This window comes from Pempheris klunzingeri, unplaced genomic scaffold, assembly GCF_042242105.1.
Source record: "Pempheris klunzingeri isolate RE-2024b unplaced genomic scaffold, fPemKlu1.hap1 Scaffold_258, whole genome shotgun sequence".
NCBI classification, from domain to species: domain Eukaryota; kingdom Metazoa; phylum Chordata; class Actinopteri; order Acropomatiformes; family Pempheridae; genus Pempheris; species Pempheris klunzingeri.
In genome coordinates, this window is record NW_027255162.1 from 1 (window position 1) to 24,819 (window position 24,819).

The 24,819-nt window shown below is 24.7% G+C and overlaps 1 protein-coding gene across 1 annotated transcript; it reads right to left on the reverse strand.

The window, feature by feature from the left end:
* Window positions 1-11,223: 11,223 nt before the first annotated feature.
* On the reverse strand, window positions 11,224-23,593 carry LOC139225455 (hsp90 co-chaperone Cdc37-like; the record flags this gene model as incomplete). Its single annotated transcript, XM_070856285.1, has 11 exons — window positions 23,561-23,593; window positions 23,386-23,519; window positions 23,182-23,296; window positions 19,829-19,876; window positions 19,723-19,773; window positions 19,612-19,671; window positions 19,391-19,546; window positions 19,226-19,341; window positions 11,508-11,628; window positions 11,391-11,459; window positions 11,224-11,350 (listed from the first exon to the last, which is right to left on the reverse strand). Coding segments are annotated over exons 1-11 (1,030 nt in total), but the record flags the coding sequence as incomplete, so codon positions are not given.
* Window positions 23,594-24,819: the final 1,226 nt, after the last annotated feature.

Sequence of the window (24,819 nt, forward strand, 5' to 3'; positions counted from 1 at the left end):
TACTTAAAAGATGACTTTTAAAAAATAAATAATATATTGGGTAAAAAAAGTATTTTAAATGCATGATTTTAGTTTAGCACATAAGTTTATTTTTTTTTATTTAATATGTAAATGATTTTATAGATTCAGTAGGACCTACTTCAATTTCTGGTTGAGTAAAGTCCAAATTTTTTTTAAATTTATAGTTAATTTTGATAGAGAAAAAATATATTATTTATAAATATAATCATCCTTATGAGAAATAAATTTTGAAGAACTTTCTTCCTTAAGCTAGCGCCATATACAGTATTAGGCAAATTATAGTCTATTTCACTTTAAAATTGCATGTACTTATTATAATCGTATTATATAATTTAGTTTCTACGTAAAAAATTCATATATAAATTTTTTTAATTATAGATAAATAGCCATTTCAATCAAATAAATCATTAGCAGGATGATTTACAAAGTGAATTTATTTTTTTTTGAAATGTAGAAAAATTAATATTTTAATGAGTCGTTTTTAAAATTAGAATTTAGGTAATAACTATAAATTATAAATAACGAATATAACTATTATAAGTGCTAAAATTTTAGATTACTAGATATTACGGAATATCAAAGCGGCGACTAATCAGAGGGTGCACTAAAAGCGACATTTCTTAAGGATTAAGTAAACCTTAAATAGGCATGGAATTGTTGTATCTATAAAGAGTCGGGAGAATTTAGATCAATTAAAATAGATAGTTATTATGAATTAATTCTATTAAAGGTACAACTAATACAATCAGAGTTATATAAGTTTCGCAAACTTAATCAAGTGTCATCAAACTTTCCAAGAATATAATGAACTACGTCGTATATAGATTTTAGAGATTAAGCGTCGAAATTAACTGATAAGAAACTCATCGTAGGTTGGATGGATGAAAATTCAACAATAATATCAAAGAAACTTTCACATAAAGTTATTTTAATATCGTAAATTGTTTTTAGTACCAATGCATTTCATAGATGCATGAAGGGCTCCACAGTACGTTAAACATTTAGTAATTGTACAAGGAAGGTATAATTATAATTTACATTAAATATAGTTATGTATTACGCCAAAGAGATCAACCGTAAAATAATTAAAGTAGAAGATTTTTTATTCATTTTATTGATTATGTTGGTTTCGACATTACTTAAAAAATTCTTGAATGCTTTTCTAATTCCTATAATACTGCATATATCTTTATCGGTGGAAAGATTCATAACATTTATATTATAACAACAAAATAATCCATATATCTTGCTTACCTTATTAATACATGAATTTCAAATTAATAAGGAAAATTTTCTGACTAACTAATCAACTTAAATAATAATGTTATTAGATAATAAAGAGTGTCTAGAATATACTTTGTCAAAAAAACACTCGGAACTTTTCGTAACTAAAAGAATTAACTATAAAATTCTTATTTTACTTCCTGCCATTTTTTATTTGATCATTATATGCGCTATATTTTAAACATATATATTATTTTTAAAAATGATAAAGATAATGCATCTTTTTAATTAAAATCGGACCGTTGACCAAAGAAAGACATTGGATATGTGTATATAGATTATTTATGACGAATAAATTATGATTTTCTGACAAATGAAATTGTTGCAACTATAACTTTTTTTATTTAATACGGTAATTTCTTTTGCCATTCGCAAAATTAATTGTACCGACCTCTTAAAATTACATATGTGTCGTGCAAAGAAATGCAAATTTTTTGAAAGAATGTATCTAAGAGACTACTAGAGCAGCATGTGACTGAAAAAATTTAATGAATGACATATACTCGACTTATTGTATTTATATAAGAACATTAAAATATGTGTACCTATGATAAAAGTGCGAGCTGACGTGGATAAAATTTTTAAGAAAAAATTCTGCGTTATAAAGATTTTTGCAAACTCAGAATATATGGCTTTTTCAATGTATCGATAAACATAGAAAGATTTCTGTGTTTCGAACTGCTATCAGCGTTAAGACTACAATGGAACTAATCACTCTTCGATATATTATTTGCGTCAATAATTCATTTTGACGACAGACAAAGCTACAAAAATTTGAAATTATAGGATACCAACGTGAGCACTCATTCATAAATATAAAAAATGAGTGCTCGTGGTGTCCACAAAAGCAAAACTGAAAGTTTATGGGAGTTTTTCAATGAAAAAACACTAAAGTATAAATGGCGAGAGAAAAGTCACGGTTTGCTCCTATATTTCTTAATTATGATTCAAGATAAAATTCTCTATGAAATAGTTAAGAGCAAAATTATTCTACTATTTTCAATCATAAAAAATAAAGTTCTCTGTCTTCATTTTTGCAACATGCTTCGTTAAAATTCGAAAACGAAATTATCAAATTTCTATTGGTGATAAAGCTAATTTTAGACAAAAGAATAAATTATTGTACTGTATGATGCAAGAATTTATTAATAATAAGAATATTCATTTTACTTGTCTACTTCTTACATCTACATTTCTGTATTATATATAATATGATTTAAGTGAATAAAAAAATTGTATAATAGAGAAGTTAAGCAAAAAATAATTATCCATAACAACTGGAAGTGAATATGGATCATTTGACAAGAAAATGGCGCAAAATATTTAAAAATCGCTATATAAAAAAGTAATTAACGAATAAATAATATTTATTTTTTTACAGTGGAATATTTGAATAATTTCTAGTATATTATCGTTCAATGTCAGTTTATTAATATTATAATTACTTTTTGATTAGTCAAAAAATTTATTTTAGCTAGCAAAGTTACAATTTCTTATACATTTTATGTAATTGAAATTAGAAAGCTTATTTTCGAAAATCCTTAATCAAGCGTCTTCGTAATTTTTCGGGAAGGCGACGTTATTGCACGTAAAAAACTCTTAAGAAATAAAGGGAATTCATTCTATTTATTAGAATAATAAATAGTTATATATTTTTAATTTTAAACTTTCAAGACAATCAAAGATCATCCGTATAAAATGAAATATAAGCGAAAAATAGAAATAATACTTAGACTTACAAAATAATTCATTTGACTCAAACATTTATTTAGCAAATTCTAAAAGATTCTTAAGATTATTTTTTAAGAGAGTAAATTATAAGAAAAACGATAACTAAAGTATGACTGAATTATTTCAATGTATATTATTCATAGTTACATTCATATAAAAATTTGCATCAAATATTAGTAATTATTCTATAATATCATCAAGTTTCAGTTTGAAATCAAACATTTCTTTCTAATGTTCTTATGCAACTTGAAATTAATTTAATAAGCATCTTACATGAATTTTATCTAAGAATCATATCAAATGCAAAAGTTATTGTAGTAAAAAATACCAAATGAACATTAAATAATGGGAAATTAATATCGTTAAAGAAGAAAACTCAATATCTATTAATGGTGTCAATATTGTTTTAACTTTTTATGTCTAAAATATTCCACAACTTTGAGAACAGTCATTTTCGTCTTAAATATCTCAGAGATGGCATGGTGTAATTTAATCACGAAAAATTAGGTACAATTAATATTACTTTTTTTTGCAAATCTAACATTGTTTTTTTGGATTTTCTTAAATCCTCTGCTGAATTTTCAGTTTCATCATTACTCTTAATCTTGAGGGTTATGTCATCAAGTAATTTTTGCACCCTAAATAAATAAACTACTTACAATAAATATTTTTCAAGAAAATAATACTGAGCCTTTTCTTTTAAAATTAGATCTTGTTTTTTCTTAAACTCTTCCATACTTTTTCGACTATCTTCCTGACGTGACTGCGAAATTCCCTTTGTGTCAGCTGATGATTCCTTACCATCATTATCATCGCTCACCTAATTTTCTATAGTTATATTTGAATTTTGTGAAAATTACTTTTACTTTTGTCTTTGACAACTTGTTATAATCATCCATTAGAAATTATTGCCGGTAAAGACGATTTCTAACGATAAATTTTACTCAAAAAGTAATTAGTAGTAATGCTATTATCTCCAAATACAAAACTATCTAATTTTTTATTTTTAATGCTGCCACCATATCAATAAATCTGTAAATGTATATATAATTTATTATTTGCTACAATAACTTTGTTAATCATAAATTTTATAGACAAAATTGCAGGTAAGAAAAACATCGTTTATAATTAAAGGGTCTTAAAACAACGGACATGATAAGAATTTTACGAAAATTATGATTTATAATCCTGTAAGATAAGTTTACTTATTTTAGTTGTGCAGGAATTAATATGTTTCATATAAGCATTTATTTTTTGAAATAAAATAATGTTTTTAATTTGGAGTATCTCCGAAATTTCATAATCAAATATTTAACAAAGTCGCGAAAATTAAAATTTTATAATTATTTAAATAAAAAAGTACTATATTATTATTAATCTATTTTTATTTTTTAGATTTAGCAAAAATATATGTACTTTTCACCTTAGTTATAAAATCAGTTAATTGAAGGGGATCCCTTATCTTAATCTGGATTATAATTTTTATTCTATGTAAATGCTTATATTTTATAAAAATCATTGATTCATTATAATAAAATCATATTTAGAGTGATAAATTTACAAAAGAGTGAATAAAAATTCTAATTTATATTTCCCACTGAACATAATGAAAAAATACAATATCATTAATTAAAATTTTTTAAAAAATTATTACACTTTAAATTTATATTATATTGACTAATTACACACAGTTCCATCGTTTATATATGTCTATTATGTTATGTATTGTTATAAAAATTTATAATAATAAATAAACTTTTAAGGGTGCATCAATTACGTAATTACATCACGAGGATTATATCATAATCTGCTGAGATATATTTTATTGTATAATTAAAATAATATATTCTAAAGATTTATTGTGTTAATAATAAAAGAAATTCATAATTATGTATAATTTATCAATATTTATTTATATATTTACAGTATGTAAATAATTAGATCTATTTTAAAATAGATAAATTCATCAAGTGCGCGCATCTAAGTATTTTTTAAAGACATTCATTTTGACATATATAGTTATTTTACATTTTTTTCGATATATTTATTACGAAACTTAATACGTAAAAATAAATTTTTCACAACCATACATTGAATGACAATACATTTCTAACAGGAATAGGAAAACTAGTAGTCCCATGCGCGCGTTTTTACACCCACGTCAATAATGATGTAGTAGATGTGCGCAACATTAAAATGCGGTTTTGCTAAATATTGATTTGTTTTTTTATATACTAGTTCATTTTCCTAAAAATGAACTTTAGAACTAGATGACAAAAATAATAAGTTATGATATTTATTGTAACTCTGGTGAATATTATTGAGATTGCACGATTTTTCGGTGTAAGAACTATTTTAAAGTTCATTTGTCAGATAACGCCTGAGGTAATTGTTTTCTTGTTTAGTTAGAGTTTGCTGTCATATTATTCTGCCAACAAAAGTTACTTAGTGAGATTAAACTTATAATGTGAATAAAGTGACAGTGGAATAACTACGAACACGTATTTAGTGTCAGATCAACGCGAGTTAGTATTCTTTAATATACGTTAAAGGAATTTAAGTTATATTTTGATTTTCAAACAATTTTATTATGTAATAAATTATTAAATTGGATTAATTTACGTTTTTGGATGTCGAAAATTGCTTTCATACTAAATTCCTTCATTATAATTTCTGAAAAAAACAGATCCTAATGAGCTTAATCACAGTACATATTTTCTAGAATCAGCATGTTTGCAGTCACATGTTATTGATTTAATTTTTGAATTTTGCTCCAAACACATTGGGCGAAGCATGAAAAATAAATTTCATCTTTTCATTCTTAAAAGAACTGAAATAGATTTCATTTTTTCATTCTTAAAAGAACTGAAATAAATTTCTTTTTTTCATTCTTAAAAGAACTGAAATAGATTTCTTTTTTTCATTCTTAAAAGAACTGATGGGCACACTTTAAAATCTATAATGATTTTATTTTCAGAATCGGGTCAGAAAGTATTTCTGTCAGTTTGACAAAAGCATACATTTTTATTTGGAGTCATCACTCATTAGCACTTAACTAAAATAGAGAATATGCCAAATACATTATCTTGGCTAATATATAAAGTGTATAATTCGTGAAAATTTTTTGACACAACTTCTAATGTTCCGTCTGCTATCCATGTCTCTATGTTCTTCGAGAAGTTATATTTTTGGCATCAATAATATACGTATTGCATTTGATGAAAGAAAGACTATAATAGAGACAGAATTGTTAATTATACAGTTTGGCAATGATTAAATCCTTCTGCGTGTTTCCAACATTGATCCCTAGCTTTACTTTTTCTTGTAATTCGTATTTTATTTTAATCATACGCATTTTTTAACTATCTGAGGGATCTCACTGATATTCTATATTTATCGTATCATTAGGTTATGCTTTATTTGTAGATTATTTTCATCCGTAATCATAAATTTTTTATTATATATTTCAAATTTTGCTCTATCCTCAGAAATAACATGGTTATAAAATCAACTTTCTACAATATTCTCAACCTTATTCAAGGGATTCGTTGTTGAATTACATCTACGCTGTTTTAGTTCACATCTCAATGGCAATGAATAAATATTATTTTTTTTGACTTTTACTTAAAAAAAACCGAAACATTATTCTATCCGGATCTGAATTAAAATACACCCCTAATCCCATGGTGTATAAAATGGATTAAGCATTCAGCATATAATTGTTAGTAAATTAAATTAAAACAGGATTAAATAATAACTTATGTAACAAACGTTTTTAGGAGGATCCAAATAACCTGGCCATTTTTATTTTTTCATATTTTTCCATCTTCATTATAATTCGTTTAAAAATTCTTCAATGGGACTCTTGATGATTTATTTGTAGCTATTTAGAATAGTTTTGCGTCGTAGAGAAACTCATTATTCTATGACGCTCCATGTGCATTCAATGGTATTACTATTAGCTTCACTTGTTAATATTAAGAATTTATTACTATGATTCACCTGTAGACTTTTATAATGTTCCTAAAACTGATAATAGTTAAAGAAAGATCTATAATCATTGTAAAATTCTCTGATTTTTTTGAAGCCAAGAACTGTTCTCAATGATGCTTCATTTTGCGGCTAATTATGATATATTCGCCTTTCCTTTGTACACTCGATTCCTCCCAAGATACATCCACCATTAACGGGATCTCATTAATGTTATTTGTTTTTGCCGAACTTTGATCATTCAATTTCGGCAACTATACCAGACCCTGCAAATTATGATACCTTTAAAAACTAAATTTAATGCAACTAGCTGCAGGTTCTACTTAGAATTTCCAAAATGTATTAGTTGTTGAGTTTCTAGTAATTTTTATGAGTTCGTTAGATTCGACACCGGCTAGCCAATAATGTGCTAATTTGAGAATATTTTTTAAATTTATTTTGAAAACGAATATCAAAGTATTTTTAAATATTCAAACTTCTTTGATTCATACATTTCTGGAATATCTCTAACTTTTACGATGATTAGAAAACCCTACATTGCCGCCATAAGAACAGATATTTTGTTTTCAATATTTAATTTCCTGTTAAATAATCTATGGATTCTTGTTCGTTATATAAAAAATTAGCAAAGTTATCAATAGGTAAGAGCACATAAATTAAAAACTAACAGCACAAAAATCCACTTCCGCACAAGGATTTAACTTTAATATGTATTAATTCTATATTTTCACCAGAGTATCAGTAGGCAGATATTAAACTTCAGTTTAATAAATCTAATATTAAACTTCAGTTTAATAAATCTAATATTAAACTTCAGTTTAATAAATCTAATATTAAACTTCAGTTTAATAAATCTAATATTAAACTTCAGTTTAATAAATCTAATATTAAACTTCAGTTTAATAAATCTAATATTAAACTTCAGTTTAATAAATCTACGATGTTTAGTTTTTAGAACGGTGTGTGTTATTTGTAAAATGATCTCACCATTTCTCTAATTACCAAGTTAAATAAATGCGCATGCGAATTTTTCGTTGATTCTAGCTTTTGCATGAGTGAAGATGCATACGAGTTGTTATAGTTCTACTGCTCAAATCATGTTTTAATTTGTGCATGCATTTTTTACTTGTTTGCTCACAAAGAATTATTTCTTAATGATCTTACTCCGTAAGATTAAATTTCTCCTCACCATACACTGAATGATAAAACAAATAGCTCTCATAATACAATAGCTCGTGTTATAATTAAAAAACTATATCAATGTGACTAAATGATGCCGATTATGAATTGTATATATAGATTTTCTAAAATCTCTCTTTATGCTTTACGTTAGACAACTAATCAGACGAATAATTCCAGTTCATTTTCAAAAAATAAATTTCTATGACACTGTGTAAATTTTGTCTAGTAGCAAGTATGAAATATAGAATTTTTAAAGTTGAAAAAAAGATTAATTCTTAGAGGTATCGAATTATAATATTAGAGTTTCGGTTAAAATACATAGTAAATACTTGTGTAAATTAATTTTATTCATACTATTTATACATATTTCTAAACTTTTAATAACAATAAATAAATAAACAGAAATTTATTATCAAATTTTATCTTATTTTCATTTTTGATAAAAATTTTCTGATAATACATTTAAACGAATTGTGTATATGCAATTCCTTATTGTAAGTTTAGGTCTTTAATAACTGACTGCTTTTTCATTAAATGATTTAGACATGAGTCAATAATTTTTAGAATTAGACATAAATTTTACTAATTTATATACAATATATATTTATAATCATTTTTGCATGTGCAATTTTTTAAAGCAGAAGATTTCACTTTTCATATTTTGAATGACTGTAAAATATAGCAATAAATATTCTTAATGTCATATGATATTTTATATCTCATATTGAAAGCACTATAAAGAAATACTAATAATTAATACTATTATTTTATTTTTATTATTCAATTAGATATTATAGCAAACGGCGCACTCTTCATTGAAGAAGACAAAGCTACAGTGATTCTCTCAACTTCAACACTTTGGGCACCACAGCAGAATTTTTGAAACGTGATTTAGACAAGAGACTGGCCTAATAATTTGAAAAATCAAGGAAGTTATAACGCTAAAAATCCGAGTTTTAGAAATACCATTGTCACTAATATATTTGTTGGACATATAGACTTTTCAAAACACCCCACCTTGAATGAGGCAAATACTAACTCTTTTACCTTAGGTCATCACAAATCAATTCCACCATTTCGTCTTAATTCCTCTCCCGCTACTTTTATGATCTATATTTTTTTGTAGAAAAATGCTAGCACTACTTAGATCATACTGATTTTGTGAAGGGGCCTATGAAAAATAGTGGTCGACATTGAAGACCGAATTTCCAAAAATAAAATGGCCCAGCACTTATCCATGCTCATCATTCATCTTTTCTTCTACTTTAAAAAATTTATAATATTAAACCACTTATTGTGTCTATCGTTCTTACATAAGTTTGCAAAGATTAAAACTGTTAGTGTCTGATGATGACACATACACTTCTTGATAATAATAATATACGTTATTCTACATTTTTTATTAATACAGAATTCAACTGAATGATAGGAAGCAGATAACATATTTTTGATGATATAATAGCTATTAAAATTAATCTAAATAAATTTGACAATATTTGATAATTTTGTCCTGTAAAATGTTCTTAATTCTAGTTTTTGACGCATCAAGGTGTAATGCAAAAGCGCCAGATAGCATGTGAAATCTATAACTATGACAACGATGGACCATAATACAAACATTTAAATTCTTTAGCAATTAAATTTGTCGATAAAAATTAAAATTGTATTTCAAGGTAATAGTTATATAAAAATTGTAAATAAGAATATGTAGTTTTAAGCATTGATAATCAAAGTGATGAAAGTTCCATCTATTAGGTAGTGATAATATCACTGAATAAACTAAAATAACATCAAGACTTAGTATGAACTGTACTACCTTAAAATTATAAATATCATTCCAGAGGGTTAATTCAGAGAAATAAAAAACGTACTTTACAATAATTTATATATAATTTATATATAGCAAACAAAATATATGATACTTCAACAGACTAGTGAGTTAAATTCATATTCGACATAATTACGATATTACGTAAAAGTCACATGATCAAAGAATATAAACCACTTCTCTTTTTCTGGTTAACACTAAATTATCCGCTATATCATCAGTCATCTAACTTGTGACAAGACTCTTACAAACCACATATACTTGATAGCAATCTGTTCGCTAGAATATGGAACAACTAAAAAAGTAAGTGAAAAGTGTCAGTTACCCGTTTCAGTCGTGATTCTAAAGATAAATATAATACGCTGCATTATTACGCTTCAAATAGTATTGTATCTCATCATTACGCATATATTGTTGGTTGTTAAATTACAATTAAGGCGTTATCAATAATAAATAGTTCATTTATTCCTCTTATATTTATATGAAACAGACTTTGTACATCAAGGATTTTTCTCATATAAAATACCCGATTACTAGTTTCTTTATATGTATGCTACGATAATAAACTCTTCGATACGTGTCGAAATGTTATTCTAATATGACTATAACTATAGATGACCTTGTCTATTCCTACAATTGCTGTCATACCCCTCTAACCAACATCTATTATGGGATATAATAGACATATTTTACCAAATATTCCTCCGATGTTTGAGTAGGCCCGGGTTTTATAACTTCTCAAGTATAATGTTACTAATATAAAATATTAACTACTCTGTAAAAACATTTTTAAGTCATACTCAAATATGAATTCGAAGAGTTAGATAGGCAATTGATGAGTCCACTGGGTGCCTAACTAGGTATTATTAGAATACTATGTGTAATATTTGACGCTAATAGTGAGCTGAATAGAAAAATGCTACACTAAAATTTATTATGTAACCTAAAAAATTATTTCATATGAATCTATCAAGTATAGATTTTAGTGCAAACATAGTTCATTTAAATAATAAACGTAATATATTATATATTTAAAACGCTTATATCCTAAAAGCTAAAGTTTTATGAGGTTTTTGGGAAAATCGATATTAAAAATGTTTATATCCCAGTAATTAATCCAGCCTTTCACCCACATTCTTCTTCAGTACTTTTCGTGCCATTAGTATCAGTTTCAGTATTATTATCACCCTCCGGTAACCAGAGTCCTGAATCAACGCACATATTCATGTAGCGATGAGCATCCTCAACATTCATCTTTTCCAGTGTTTCTTTTAGTAGGTCAATATTCCTTTCTTCAAAGCATTTTTGAAGTTCCTAAAAAAATTGACTATTTATTGATTGCGAGTAATAATACTTCCGGAAGCTGTCCAAACACTTCATGTGGGTCTAAACCACCAGGACCAAGTCTTTTTTCACGTTCTTCCTTTATATAAGTTTATATTTAAATATTTTATATATCAATTAATAATACATTTTCTATTCTTTCAATCTCTTCCTTAATACGTTCTTTCGCACGATCTTTAGTTCTCTGCCTAAATACTTCAAGTTCATCATCGTAATATTTTTTATATTCCGGGAGGTTCTTATTTAACCTATATTACAAATAAATATAAATTTACTGTGATATTAATATTTTTTGATTAAATTCAAGAATCTTATTAAAATTCAAATTTGAATAAATTATTTAGAAATTTTACAAAAAACAATCACTAACATAAACATTTAGAATATTGTATTTCTCATATTTGTAATAATATTTTAAAAAATTCCCTTTTTTCAAAATTATTTTTAGTAAATTCGTAACTAAAATTCTCTCATTTAAAAGACAAGTGAGTTTTCGGTGTGGTCTGTATATGTTTTAAAAATATTTATGACCTAAATATCACTCAAAAGAAAATTTGTTCTTAATTAGAATAGTCCATAAACTACTAATCTGTTAAAGAATAACACATTAGTAAATTTTTCGTATAAATTACATAGACCGTCAATCCAATAATAAATTTTCGTGACTCGTCGTTTCCACATTACACAATCATTGACAAACACGAAAATATATGATCAAAAGAATATTGTTGAAATTACCAACATAGATTATGGTTATTCACACGGCGACCTTGGTTTACCAATAAAGACAATGACAAATATTGCTATATAAAAATTTATTTAAAACGTTTACAATTGAACGTAGACGATGATAATCATTATCAATACAAATTTATTTTATATAAAAAAATCAATACGAAAAGGAACTATTTTTTAAAATTTCTAAATTCATTATTTTTATAGTCACATTAATCCAAAATGCAACAATAACCTACGATAATATTCAAAAAAAATTAGATTTCTCATAATTTAATTCGACAATAAGTGATTATAACAGCACCATTACAGATACTATAGCTTTTAAACGTGATAAAGAATTTTTTAAAAATTTTGATAAAAAGTCGATTAGTACAAATAGATCAGACTATCATATCAAAAAGAAATTGTAACGTTTGAAGAATTGTATAGAATCAACAATAATGGATGTTAACAGACATAGACTGCAACAAAACGTCCTTTTTGATATTAGCTCGGAGACGAAATAGATATATTTTAAAAATAGTTATTGTTTTAAAATCATATGGAGACTCAATAATTTGATCATATGGAGACTCAACAATTTGATCAAATGGTCTGGAAGAAGACAACAGTTAAAATGATCTAGAATTTTTTCACACTACCGTTATATATAAAAGAATATTAAAAAAACCAACATGTTGTATATTATAAGAAAATAGAAGCTATATCTATAATTTCAAAGTGTAAAAACACCAAAAAAGAAACCCTTCCAATAATGCTGCCGATTTTAAGTTCGTAAGGAAGTAATGTGGCAAAGAACTATCAACTAATAAAAATAAACCAAGGTTTCTTCAAGGTAAAATTTTAATTATCCGAGATTTTACGAATCATATCATTTTACCACGATTGGATGCATGATCAGTATAATTTAGCATATTTTAACCTCTAATCTAAAAGATAAAGCATTATCTTTGTTTTATAAATGTTTAAAAAGATAAATTTATTAAGTAATTTTGTTACACCTTCAAATTACAATCAATTTTTATCAGATATAATAAAAAAGATTTCTGATGCATATGTATAATTAAAAAACGAAAATTAATTTAAAGGCAGGACTGGCTAAATCAATTATATTACTCCCATTTAAAATCATCAAATTAAATATTCAGAGTTTTATAAAGATATTAAATGTAGATACGAGGAAAACTCTCTGGTTCGTGCGTGCGCAAGTTTTACACACATTAGTAGACAAAAAAGCATTAGTACACTCGTTTTTAGATTTTAGCGTACCGTAAAATTAACATAGAGTGCATGCTCACTTGTAGCGTGTTGGTTAGAAAATTACAATCTGGTAATCAAACGAACATACAATTCTAAATTTTTTTTTGTGGAAAAGATAAAATAATGTTTTATGGATATTTTTTATGGCAAAGATAGAATTAATTATGAAAATCAATTATTGAGGTGTGATGTGAGACAGTGTAAAGGTAGATTAATTACACATCCCTTAAATACGATATAGAAAATTTAAAAAATTTCATATTTCATAGCCACGATGTATCTGAAGGTGAAGCTAAAATCAATTTACTAAATGAGAAATTAAAAATATTGCTGAAAACACCCTACAAATAAAGTTAATTCTACGTCCAGAATAAATGAGAATATCAGTGAACTTTTTCTCGTTGCAAAAGAAAATACGTATAATGATTTACGAAATACAAGGAAGAGGATAAAAAAGTAAAAATGTTGGAAATACACAAACAGAATTTAAAATTTTGACGCTAATAAATGAACCATTCTGCCTCTATGATTCAGGTTCCCTTTCATCAAACAGAATAATAATATTCTCGACACAGAAAAATATCAGCTGCTTGAAGAATAAGATACTTGGATAGCTGATGGAACTTTCAAAGTTGTGCCGAAGGAGTTTTACCAGCTATATACTATCCATGGTAATGTATTGGGAAAAATATTTTTATTAGTTTATGTGTCGATGAGTGATAAGTCAGAATCAAGCTATACGGATATTCTTGCTAAATTTACAGAAAAAATAGTAGTTGAGTTCCCAAAAAATATAATCTTGGATTTGGAAAAGTCGGCGTATAATGCTTTTAAAAAGTAAAATTTATTTCTGTATGTTTCACTTTAGTCAATGTGTTTGAAGGAAATTTCAAAAATTGGGATTAGCAAAAAATTACTGTAATGATGCTGATTACAGGTTTATGTAAAGTGCTTAACTTCATTAACAAATGTACCTTCAGAAAATATAATGAAGGAATTTGAAAAATTAAAAGAAAAGTCGTCGACATTTAAAGACATAAATTTGTCAGCCTTGTTAGAATATTATGAAAAGAATTTTTTAAGATCTAAATACGAACTACATTCATGGAATTCTTGTGAAAGAATAATGGCTGGTGTTGATCTCACATCGAATGGGGCTGAATTATTCCACCGCCACTTTTATTGACGCTTTGATCAGTGTCACACTGGATTAGTAACTTTTGCTGACAAGCTAAAAGAGCAACAAATCAATAATCTGATGTTTAATCCAACAATTGCACGTAAAACCAGTTACTACACAAAAAAATTGGTTAATCTGAGGAATATATGTCAGAATTATGATAAATACTTTGGCTTATTCTTTTTAGAAGCTATAGTCCAATCATATTGTTGTAAAATGGATTAAAAAAATAGTTTTTACATTTTTAGTAAATTTTTGTTTTTAATTTAGCGTATATATGTGCGTAAAAGCAGTAAAAACAAAAAAAACTCGCTGACATGTGCGTGCGCAAGAGTAGGCGAGTTTTCCGTTTATGATTAAATGTTGTCTACTTAGTGATTGCAATGATTTTAGCCTTCCGAAAATAAAATAGTATAAAAATTCATATATAATAAAAACAATATAGATAACTTATTAGATAACTTATGTATCCCTTGTTAAATCAGTTTTATAAAATAACTAAATTACATATAAATACGCCATTTAAATAATTTCGGATATCATCATAGATGGATAATCTAATACAAACTTTTACGGCGAATATCTTATTATAATACTTAAATGAGATATTTTAAATTTAAATTTAAATTAAAATTATAGACATTCTAAGAGTTGAGTCTCTAAAATCATGTCTCCTGCTTACATCTTATTCTATAAATTAAAATGTTAATTAAAAGGAGAATTAAGTAAATTATAAAACAACTCAAAGACCCAGCGGATCCTAATAACTCAGATATGGTTTATGAAATGAATAAATAGTTTCTCTAAGTTGAAAATAATCATAAATCAAATAACGATAATTTATACACTTAGGAAATAAAAACTTTTAGCAAAATACTAACGAATAGATTTTTTACAAGAGCTCTGTAATTCATTATTTAATAGAATAGAATATTATTGATCAAATGTTTGTAAATTTCTCTTACATATAGTACTTTAGGAAAAATAGCACTATAAGAAACGGTAATAATTTATGAATAATAAAATTAATGTATATATCACACAACTTCGATTCACGTAAAAAAGATTACATCTTTTGTTGCTAAGAAATTGTTAAAATGTGTGGATCAGAAATTTTACAAGAGTTAAAATCGTATAATTTACACAAATATATTAAAGTTAGCTGAAGAACATTCTTTAAGCATTAAAAAATCATATTTAATGGTAGAAATAATAATTATGTATTGTAATTAAATGACGATCAAAAAGAAAATAAATCTATCAAGTAAGAAACAATCTATAAATCGACATATAGTGTCACTTTCAAAGTTGGATATCCAGATAGGTATCAGAATTTTTTATTGTATAAATTTACGCAACGCATTTTTCAAAATAATTTTAAAATATATTATATATAATCTCTATGATGTAGTTATATAATTAAAATCCGGAATATAACACAGATTCTCAATATTAATATTTTAAAACCGCTATATACTAAAGACAAAAAATAAAATTAAGGGCATAACTTATGGGAAAATAAGTATAAGCTTCATAAAAAAATTATTTACTGTTGCGACTACCATAAAATCGGACACATGGCTTAATGGTGAAATCTGTGAACTTTATAACTTAAATAATGTGCAAGAATTTGGCCACATTTGATACTTACTTATCTAAATATTTGCATCTTTAAATTCTAGATGTGCGGAAATATAATGAAAATAGTGTCCTACTTTATCGAATAATAGTTTAAGTTTGTAGTGATGGTGAAATAATGATATATTAGTAAATAATAATATTATATAATATGTATAGCGAGCACGTATAATATCTTTCAACTAAGCAAAATACTTCAGATTCAAATAGAACTAGAATTCGACGATGACGTGAGTATTTTAGTAGCTTATAAATTTAATGAAGCAAATAGAAAAAAATTAGAATGACAATGCTAAAGGAAATAAAAATATATGATCTATACTACTATAAACGAAGGTATCCATACAACCCAAGACCTACGAATAAATGCTCATTAATGATACTAGAGTTGAGACAATGAATAAATTCGTCAGATCTATTGCGCGTGCGTAATATTGATGGATAATTCTGTGTTCGGTTTTAATTCTACCATTGTTAAATTTTAAATTCATGGAACTTTAATAATCCCCCAAAAATTTGATTATAAAATGGTATTTTTGAAAAAAATTCTATAAAATTATCTTCTTTATGTGAAAGACTATGCACTAATAAATTTCAATATTGGAGGTGCCGTATTCGTAATTGCAAAGGAAGATTGAGGACGCATCCAGTTGATAATATTTCTTAAATTAACGAGACAGGATATCATAATCGTACAGAAAATGATATTTAAAAAGTCGTGCTTGACGATAAATTTGAGACATGGCAAAATTTTACTACATCGTACTCGCGTAGTAAAATTCTCTCTGTCATTACGAAATAAGAAAATAATAATAATCTATCCCTCATAACGATAAACGAAATTCACAAGAATATATCATATATATTTTTAAGAAATTCAACTTTAACTGACGATGAAATAAATTTAATCTAAGTTGGTGTTGCGCCTTAAAGAAATAAAAAATTTTTTTGCATGATTCAGGATCAAACGATTCTAATCGTTTTGTTATTTTCACAGCTAATATAAATCTCGGAAATTCAAAGAAGGTACATTTAATTGCCGACAATAGAAATTGGTCTGTTGTTTATAAATTATAATACATGGTTCATCATTTTGAGAAACATGTATTATAATTTTATATATAAAATAAAAAAAATAGTTCGGAAAATTTATATTTAACTATATTATCAAAAATTAAATAAAAAGTTGTTTTTCCAAAATACCTAGTGGTTGACTTTAAATTACAAAGTTATATTGCTCTTAAAAAACCAAAAAAAGAAAAACCTATCTACTTTTTCATATCTTACTTGGAGTAGTGTATTTGACGCAAGATTCAAAAGGAAGAGTATCTACAAATTTATTTCCAGGATTCTGATTTTAGGCTATAAATTAAATATTTCCATTTTCTGGCGATTGTTCCTTCAGAAAATGTCAAAAAAGAATTTCATAGATTAAAAATAATCTCCGACTAACTTTTTAAAACAATTTAAATAATTGATATACTAATTTTTAAAACAATTTAAATAATTGATATACTATTTGGAAAATAAAATCCTAAATTCTACTTAGCATATTATGGAGTCTTGGAATGCTTACACTCGCGTCATGAATTAGATAGATCTTGAGTCAAATTTCGCCAAATGAGAATACATTCTCACTTACTCAGTAAATTTGATAAATGTCACTATAGTTTAATGACATTGATTGATAAATTAAAAGATATGCAGAGTAACACTAAACAAGAGATTAAACATCAAATGTGTAATCTAAATATATAGATTGATAAAAAGAAAAATATATGTATAAACTTGGACAAATATTATAATTTATATATCCTTAGAGCCATTTCAACTGTATACAGTGTTAAAATTAATTAATCATCGTAGATTTGCTCCACAACATCGTAAAATATTTCAGTATTTATATAAAATAACTAATTTAAAATTAAATGTAACATTGTTGTTTTTACTAATAATTTCTTTTTATCGCGCATGCGCTGTTAAAATAGGTGGTCATATCTCTATTGCTACAAAACTAAGGTGTCAATGCAAAGGACAAAGAAATGCTCATTAATGATAGTAGAGCTGAAGTAAACTAAATATAGTATAAAAACTTTAAGGAATATACGTATAATTTATTTACGCTTCATATTGATGTTGTAGAAAATCTAGTGAATCAATCATATAATGATTGTGGCTTAATTGATACCTGACATTCTACAAAGTTCCAGTGATCATTCTATCACGTAAAATATTCTATTTATTAATAAAGTTAAATTTGTATAATATAAAATGATTATTCATTAAAGTGTATGATATTAATAATTTCTAAAGGTTCATTTTTGTAATGTGTAAAAATAAATATAAAACGTACGTATTAAAAATAAAAACTAGGACTTTAAGTAAAAGAGTACTTCTAAAATGATATTTTCATAAACTAAAATGGAGACAACAATAAATTTCACTATTTCAAATTATGAACTGATACAAGCAAATCATAACACAGAATTTTTATATAATTCGTCATAAACAAAAATAATTATACTATCCATAGACCTGTAGTAAAAGAATTTATTTAGGAGTTTCAAAAGTTCTCTAAACATAGATTATAAAGTTTAATATAGCACCATCAAGAAAATCACTAATCACCAATCACTAATCACTAATCAATACAATGTAGGGTAAGTTAAATCTTTATTTGGATTGATGCAATTTTATGTTTATAAAATAAAAAGTAGTTACAATTTAACAAATCTAAAAATAATTTTTAAAAATGACTAATTTTAATTTGCATAGAAGAGTTAATTTAGAGATTTTATTGGTGTATTAAGTGATAATTGGCGAGTTTTAGAAAAAATTTATAATTATATCACGTATATACAATATTCAAGATAATGAATATTAAAATTAAAATAACTACATTGATTTAAAATAACTCAAAAAAATCATTAGAGCATTTATACGAGAAAACATTAATATGTATTATAATAAACATATTTAATTAAAAATTTAGTTATAAATTATATGCTATATAATTATAATTATAATACTTTGAAAACATATCATTAACCAATTTAGCCTTTGGAGCATTAATGTTTTTGACAAGTTCAAGTATGAATTGTAATGACATGGCCTGTTTTGTAACAATTTCAAAAAGTGCCCATTTCTATAAGAAATATATCAAAAAATAGATATTGTCAAGTATATAAAATAACTTCTTCAACGGCAAGATCGATACACCATAAACACAAATAGGCTGATGTTTGGTCACATACCAAATGGATATGATCCAATAGGTAGGAACGGCTATCCGCATGATCGGATAGCATTCCATATGTTTCAATTTCTTTCTGATGGGTTTCTACAAAATCCTAAAATGTATAATGACATGCATATAAATACAAATATATATATATATATATAAATGTAAATTTACAGCCAACCCATCGTAGTTAAAATTATCTTCATTTGATTTATCTCCATATGAACTTACAATCTACATGTTAACATATGAGTAGATTAATCATAACAATAGTTGAAATTATACAGAGCTATCAAATCCTGTATGACATATCGTATCAACATTCCATGCCTGTTTCTACATATACATATGAGCATATAGAATTCTATTATGTTGTAAGTGTACTAATTACTTTTTCTTCATGTAATAAATCAGCTTCTCTTTTTATAATTTCATCGTACTAAACATTTAAATTATAATCATATTCTACTACAATCGAGATGAGTAATACTCGACCTTATAAAGTTAAACTTGTATAGATAATACTTGGTTAAAAAATATTATAAGTTTTAGCTTAAACGCACTAAACAAGACAGTGTTATTTGAGCTAATTAAAATTTTTAAAGAAATTCAATTATAATAAAAAATTCTTTTTTTATATCAAAATTTATTTATGTCGTATTAAATAATTAAAATCATAGGTATTTAGCAAATTAATTGAATTAAAAGATATATAAAAGCACATTCTATTATTTATTGTATTCCAATGGTGTTTTTATATTATATCTTACATGAAATCGCAAAAAGTTTGCTACAAAAATATATAATAATTTATAAAGAATATTTTTGATAATTAAAATGAGTTATTTTTATCAGTAGTAAAAATATAATTTTATGCTTAAGATTGACCAATAGTGATATTAGTAGATCTGTATTTTATACCCTTAAAGTGTGACTACACTGCTTGGGAATAAATAATCTATTTTATACGACATATATTCAGGTATTAAATATGTAGTAAATAAGTGTCAACGTTTTTACATTAATTCTTTTAACTACAATATATATGGATATTTCAACTAGTTTCAAATTACTTTTATTAAATATGGCCAGAGTACATAATTCATACAAAAAATAGTACTCTCATTATATCTAATAGTCCCATATCAAAAGTGTAGAAAAAATATTTAAAATTAACCTATGAATAGTGCCATTTAAAATCTTATTACATACTTATTTATCACTAAACTATTTTTAAAGCAATCATATCTATTATTATTTAAATTTATCTAAAAAATATGCCTCACATTAGGATCATGTAATAAACAGTAAATTATAGCAATCTAAAATAGAGACTTTTAATTTAAAAACAATTTCTCGATTCTTTCTTATGTTATAAATAAATTTTTTGATGCAAAATAGTATTTAAATGTACTAAAATATTTTAGTAAATCATTATGACTTTTGAACATAAAGAATTATAGTGATCAATCATTATTTTTATTTATATAGTATTCACATATTTGATAGTCTATAACAAAAAGGGAATCAAAATTAATACAAAATAAGAATTTAAAATTTTTTTTATAATAAATAACAATATTTTTTATAAATTGATTAAATTATTTTTTATAATAAATAACATTATTTTTCATTAATTATAAAATTATTTTTTATGAAAATAGCTGCGCACGATTCTTATGTAACCACTAGAAAGATATTATTGAATTGAATTAAACGGTCATTTGAAAGATTCAGTAGCTCTAAATAAATTTTATTTTCTTATAATTTTTTACGCTTTCTTAGATAAATTCAACATCAGTGTGAATATATTTAAAATATCTCATGATTAAATAATAAAGTTTAACATCTTATGAATGAACCTCATAATTGAAGTATATGAGGATAGTATAAATAATTTTTCTAGAGAATTAAAAAACCTATTCAACAGACGTTTAAAAATACACCAATATAGCTTTTTAATAATATTTCTAAAATAAAATCTAATTTTTATTAAATAAAAATCAATAAATCGTAGTATGTCGGAAATATTTCATTGATCTAGTTATTAATATACATAATAGAAAATTAATTAAGTCATAATTGCTTTATGTTGCGATTCGACACGAGATTTCGACTGAACGAGGAAAACTCGGAAATAGCGTTCTTTAAAAAAAATCTGAATGGAATTGAGCTTCTGTCAATAATTTGATAAGTGGAATTAATAATAAGGAACACTACACTACATCTAAAGGCACCGAGATAATTTTCCTATAAAAACGGCGTATTTGTGATATAATTTAGAGGCCATGTCAAAGTCCGAACTCAGCACACCTTGTCCTAAATAAAACTTATACCTTTTTTTATGATTAACATTCGTTTTTCTTGTATTATTCAATTAAATAGCTTTATTTTCTTCCTGTGCAAGAAATTACGAATACGACAATAACAGTAATTTGTAGTGTAGAGATTGCAAAGAATCATCTACTTATTTTTACGTACAAAAGTAACATTGTTAATAAAATTTATTAAAATATCTATATGAATATATTAAATGATTGTTGAGAGAAATTCCTCTGTTTAAGAAGTAAAACCCTTGGGAAATATTATAGTACCACCGCTAAAACAATGAGACGATTTTTTAAGTATCACCTACTAGTAAATGATTATACTAATAATTCTGAAATTAGCTGGTATTTTCGATGAAATAATATATTCTACTATAAGCCACCATAAGTATTACAAATTTATAATCAATCAAGACTAATCTTCAACTACAAAAGTATAGAATAACTATAATTAAATTATTTAATTGTATAAAATAGATTATATTAAAGCAATATTTCAGCATCCACATTTAAAAGAATCATAATATTTAAAAATCGTAAAAAAAGAATGCAAATTAATTATCATATAAATACTAAATGCGAGATGCGGAGAAGGAAAAATCCAACAGATTTTCAAAATTACGAGAGACAAAATCAATATTTAGTATTCGATAAAATAAAATTATAATATAAATCATTTATACAAGTTATGGTATAAAATAATAGCTTTATAAACTAATATTCTTTTAACTTGGCGCATTCGCATATAATTTTTTTTTAAAATATCACTTAAAAAACGATATAAAAAGAATTTCCTCAGTAAAATTTTTTATAAATAAAAAAAGAGGCACTTCAAAAATATATTTTTCAATTATATAAAATCACGTTAATTAAAGAAATATTGAATCTCTATTATTATTCAAAATTCTTAAAAATATATAGATAATTCGCTTCATTACTAAACTTATATAAATAAAATTAAGATTTTATATTTAAAAAATTTATTTAAAGTATATATCTTCATCAAAATATCTCCATCTACTTAGATAGTTGCCATTATTTAATTTTATTATATTTAGTACAAATTCAAAATGTTTATAAAATTAATTCGAATTTATATCGTGTAAAATGTTTATTCATTATTTATTCTCCATTATAAGAAATATACCTTATTCTTTGAATTATAATTTATTATTATGTGATTTATACAATAATAAGAAACCATTTATCTTTTATAAATATCTATTTTCTTTTTAAAATATGAATTTTATGATATAATAGAAAAGATATTATATCGAAAAAGTAATCATCCACTTATAGAATTTTTATTTAATCAAAAATAATATATTATTTTTCTTCAAATGCTAATTCAATATAATGTATAAGGTGCACCAATATAGAGATTATTTTGAAGTGCTACAAAAAAAATTATTTTTACTTGTTGTTTCAGTTTATCCAATTCTGCCTTAATTTCATCTATTTTCTCACTTCCTATATTGTCTTTTTCAGCCTTTTCATAATTCAAAGTTGCACAATTCAGTTTCTCCTTAATACTATATAAATATATAATAATTATATATATTTAAATTTTATTGTGATAAAATAATATATTTATTCTCTAATAAAATATAAATAAATATACTCTGATTTTTCCTCTAAAACATCTTCTTTTCGCTTATTAAATTCTTCCATTCTTTCTATTCGAGCTTTGTGACGCCATCGAAATAGACTTCCAGTATCTATATTAGGATGTGTATCATCCTCGTCATCACTTACCTAATATACGATAATTATACATAAAAATTTTATATAAATACTTCTATTTTGCTCCATTTACTATAATCTACCATTTTTATTTGTAATTCGCTTTTTGCGATTATCAACGACAAATCGTGTATCATGTATGAGAATTTAACGATTAACCTTCATTTTGACCTTTATTCTGCACTTTTTTTCTTCTTTCTGATAATATTTACATCATAAGAAGAAATATAATAATTTTATAAGTCTAAAAGCATAAATTTAAATATAATTTTAAAAAAAATTATGTTTACTTTATCCAGATAATTCCCGATTTGAACCATGTATTAATAATTCTACCATGGAGATAATCAATACCAATTCATTATTTTAATGAAATAAAACAATAAGAAAATTATTTCTTACTAAAATTTCAATAGATTTTATTGCGCACTCTCAAGAAATATATTTCGTCAATTTATGTTAAATGAAATTTTATTTTAATTTTTTTATTAATTATTTATTTGTTGTTATTATAATTTATTTAACAAAAAATTAAAGGCCCGTAATCATATCATTACGGTAATAACAAAATATTGTATGGATTGCCAGAATATTCTTAAGTATTTTATCTCCATAAGGAAACAAAGATTCATAAAATTTATTATATGCTTATAGCATATTATATTAGCATAAAGTTACAAAATAATAAATAATATAATTCAATATAATAATACTGATAATTATACTACAGAGAAAAATATTTATTTTTTATCTAATTTCGTAGTAAAACATAGTTAATAGTTAGTGAATATTTTTATTCGTGCTATAAAAACTTATTCAAAGTGAGATGTCATAAAAAAAATGTTATTTTTACAACTTATTGCGATTGCCGTTAACACAATGTAATAGAATATTACTTAATAATATCTTTAAAATGATAATAAAGTGTCCGACACATGTTATTGTATCAAAAAGAACTTACTGTGATGATATTAATTTTATATTATTACTTAGATATGAAGATAAGTATATCATCATAAGAACAGATAATTTAATTAGAATCCTAAATTCTTATTAAATGATAATAATAAAAAATTAAACTATAAAATTTAATAAAAAATTATTTAACGTAGAAATCTTCAATGATCTTATAATACATTAATATAAAATTCACGCCATGCGCTAATGTGCGCAAGCAGTAAACTTCTTGTCGTGTCTATAATTCATAACAAAAATTATAAGTTTTTTAATCTTCTGCATTAATTAACTTTTTAGGAGATAATGTCACATATATCTCACTAAGATACAATTATTTTTCATATATAATATTTGA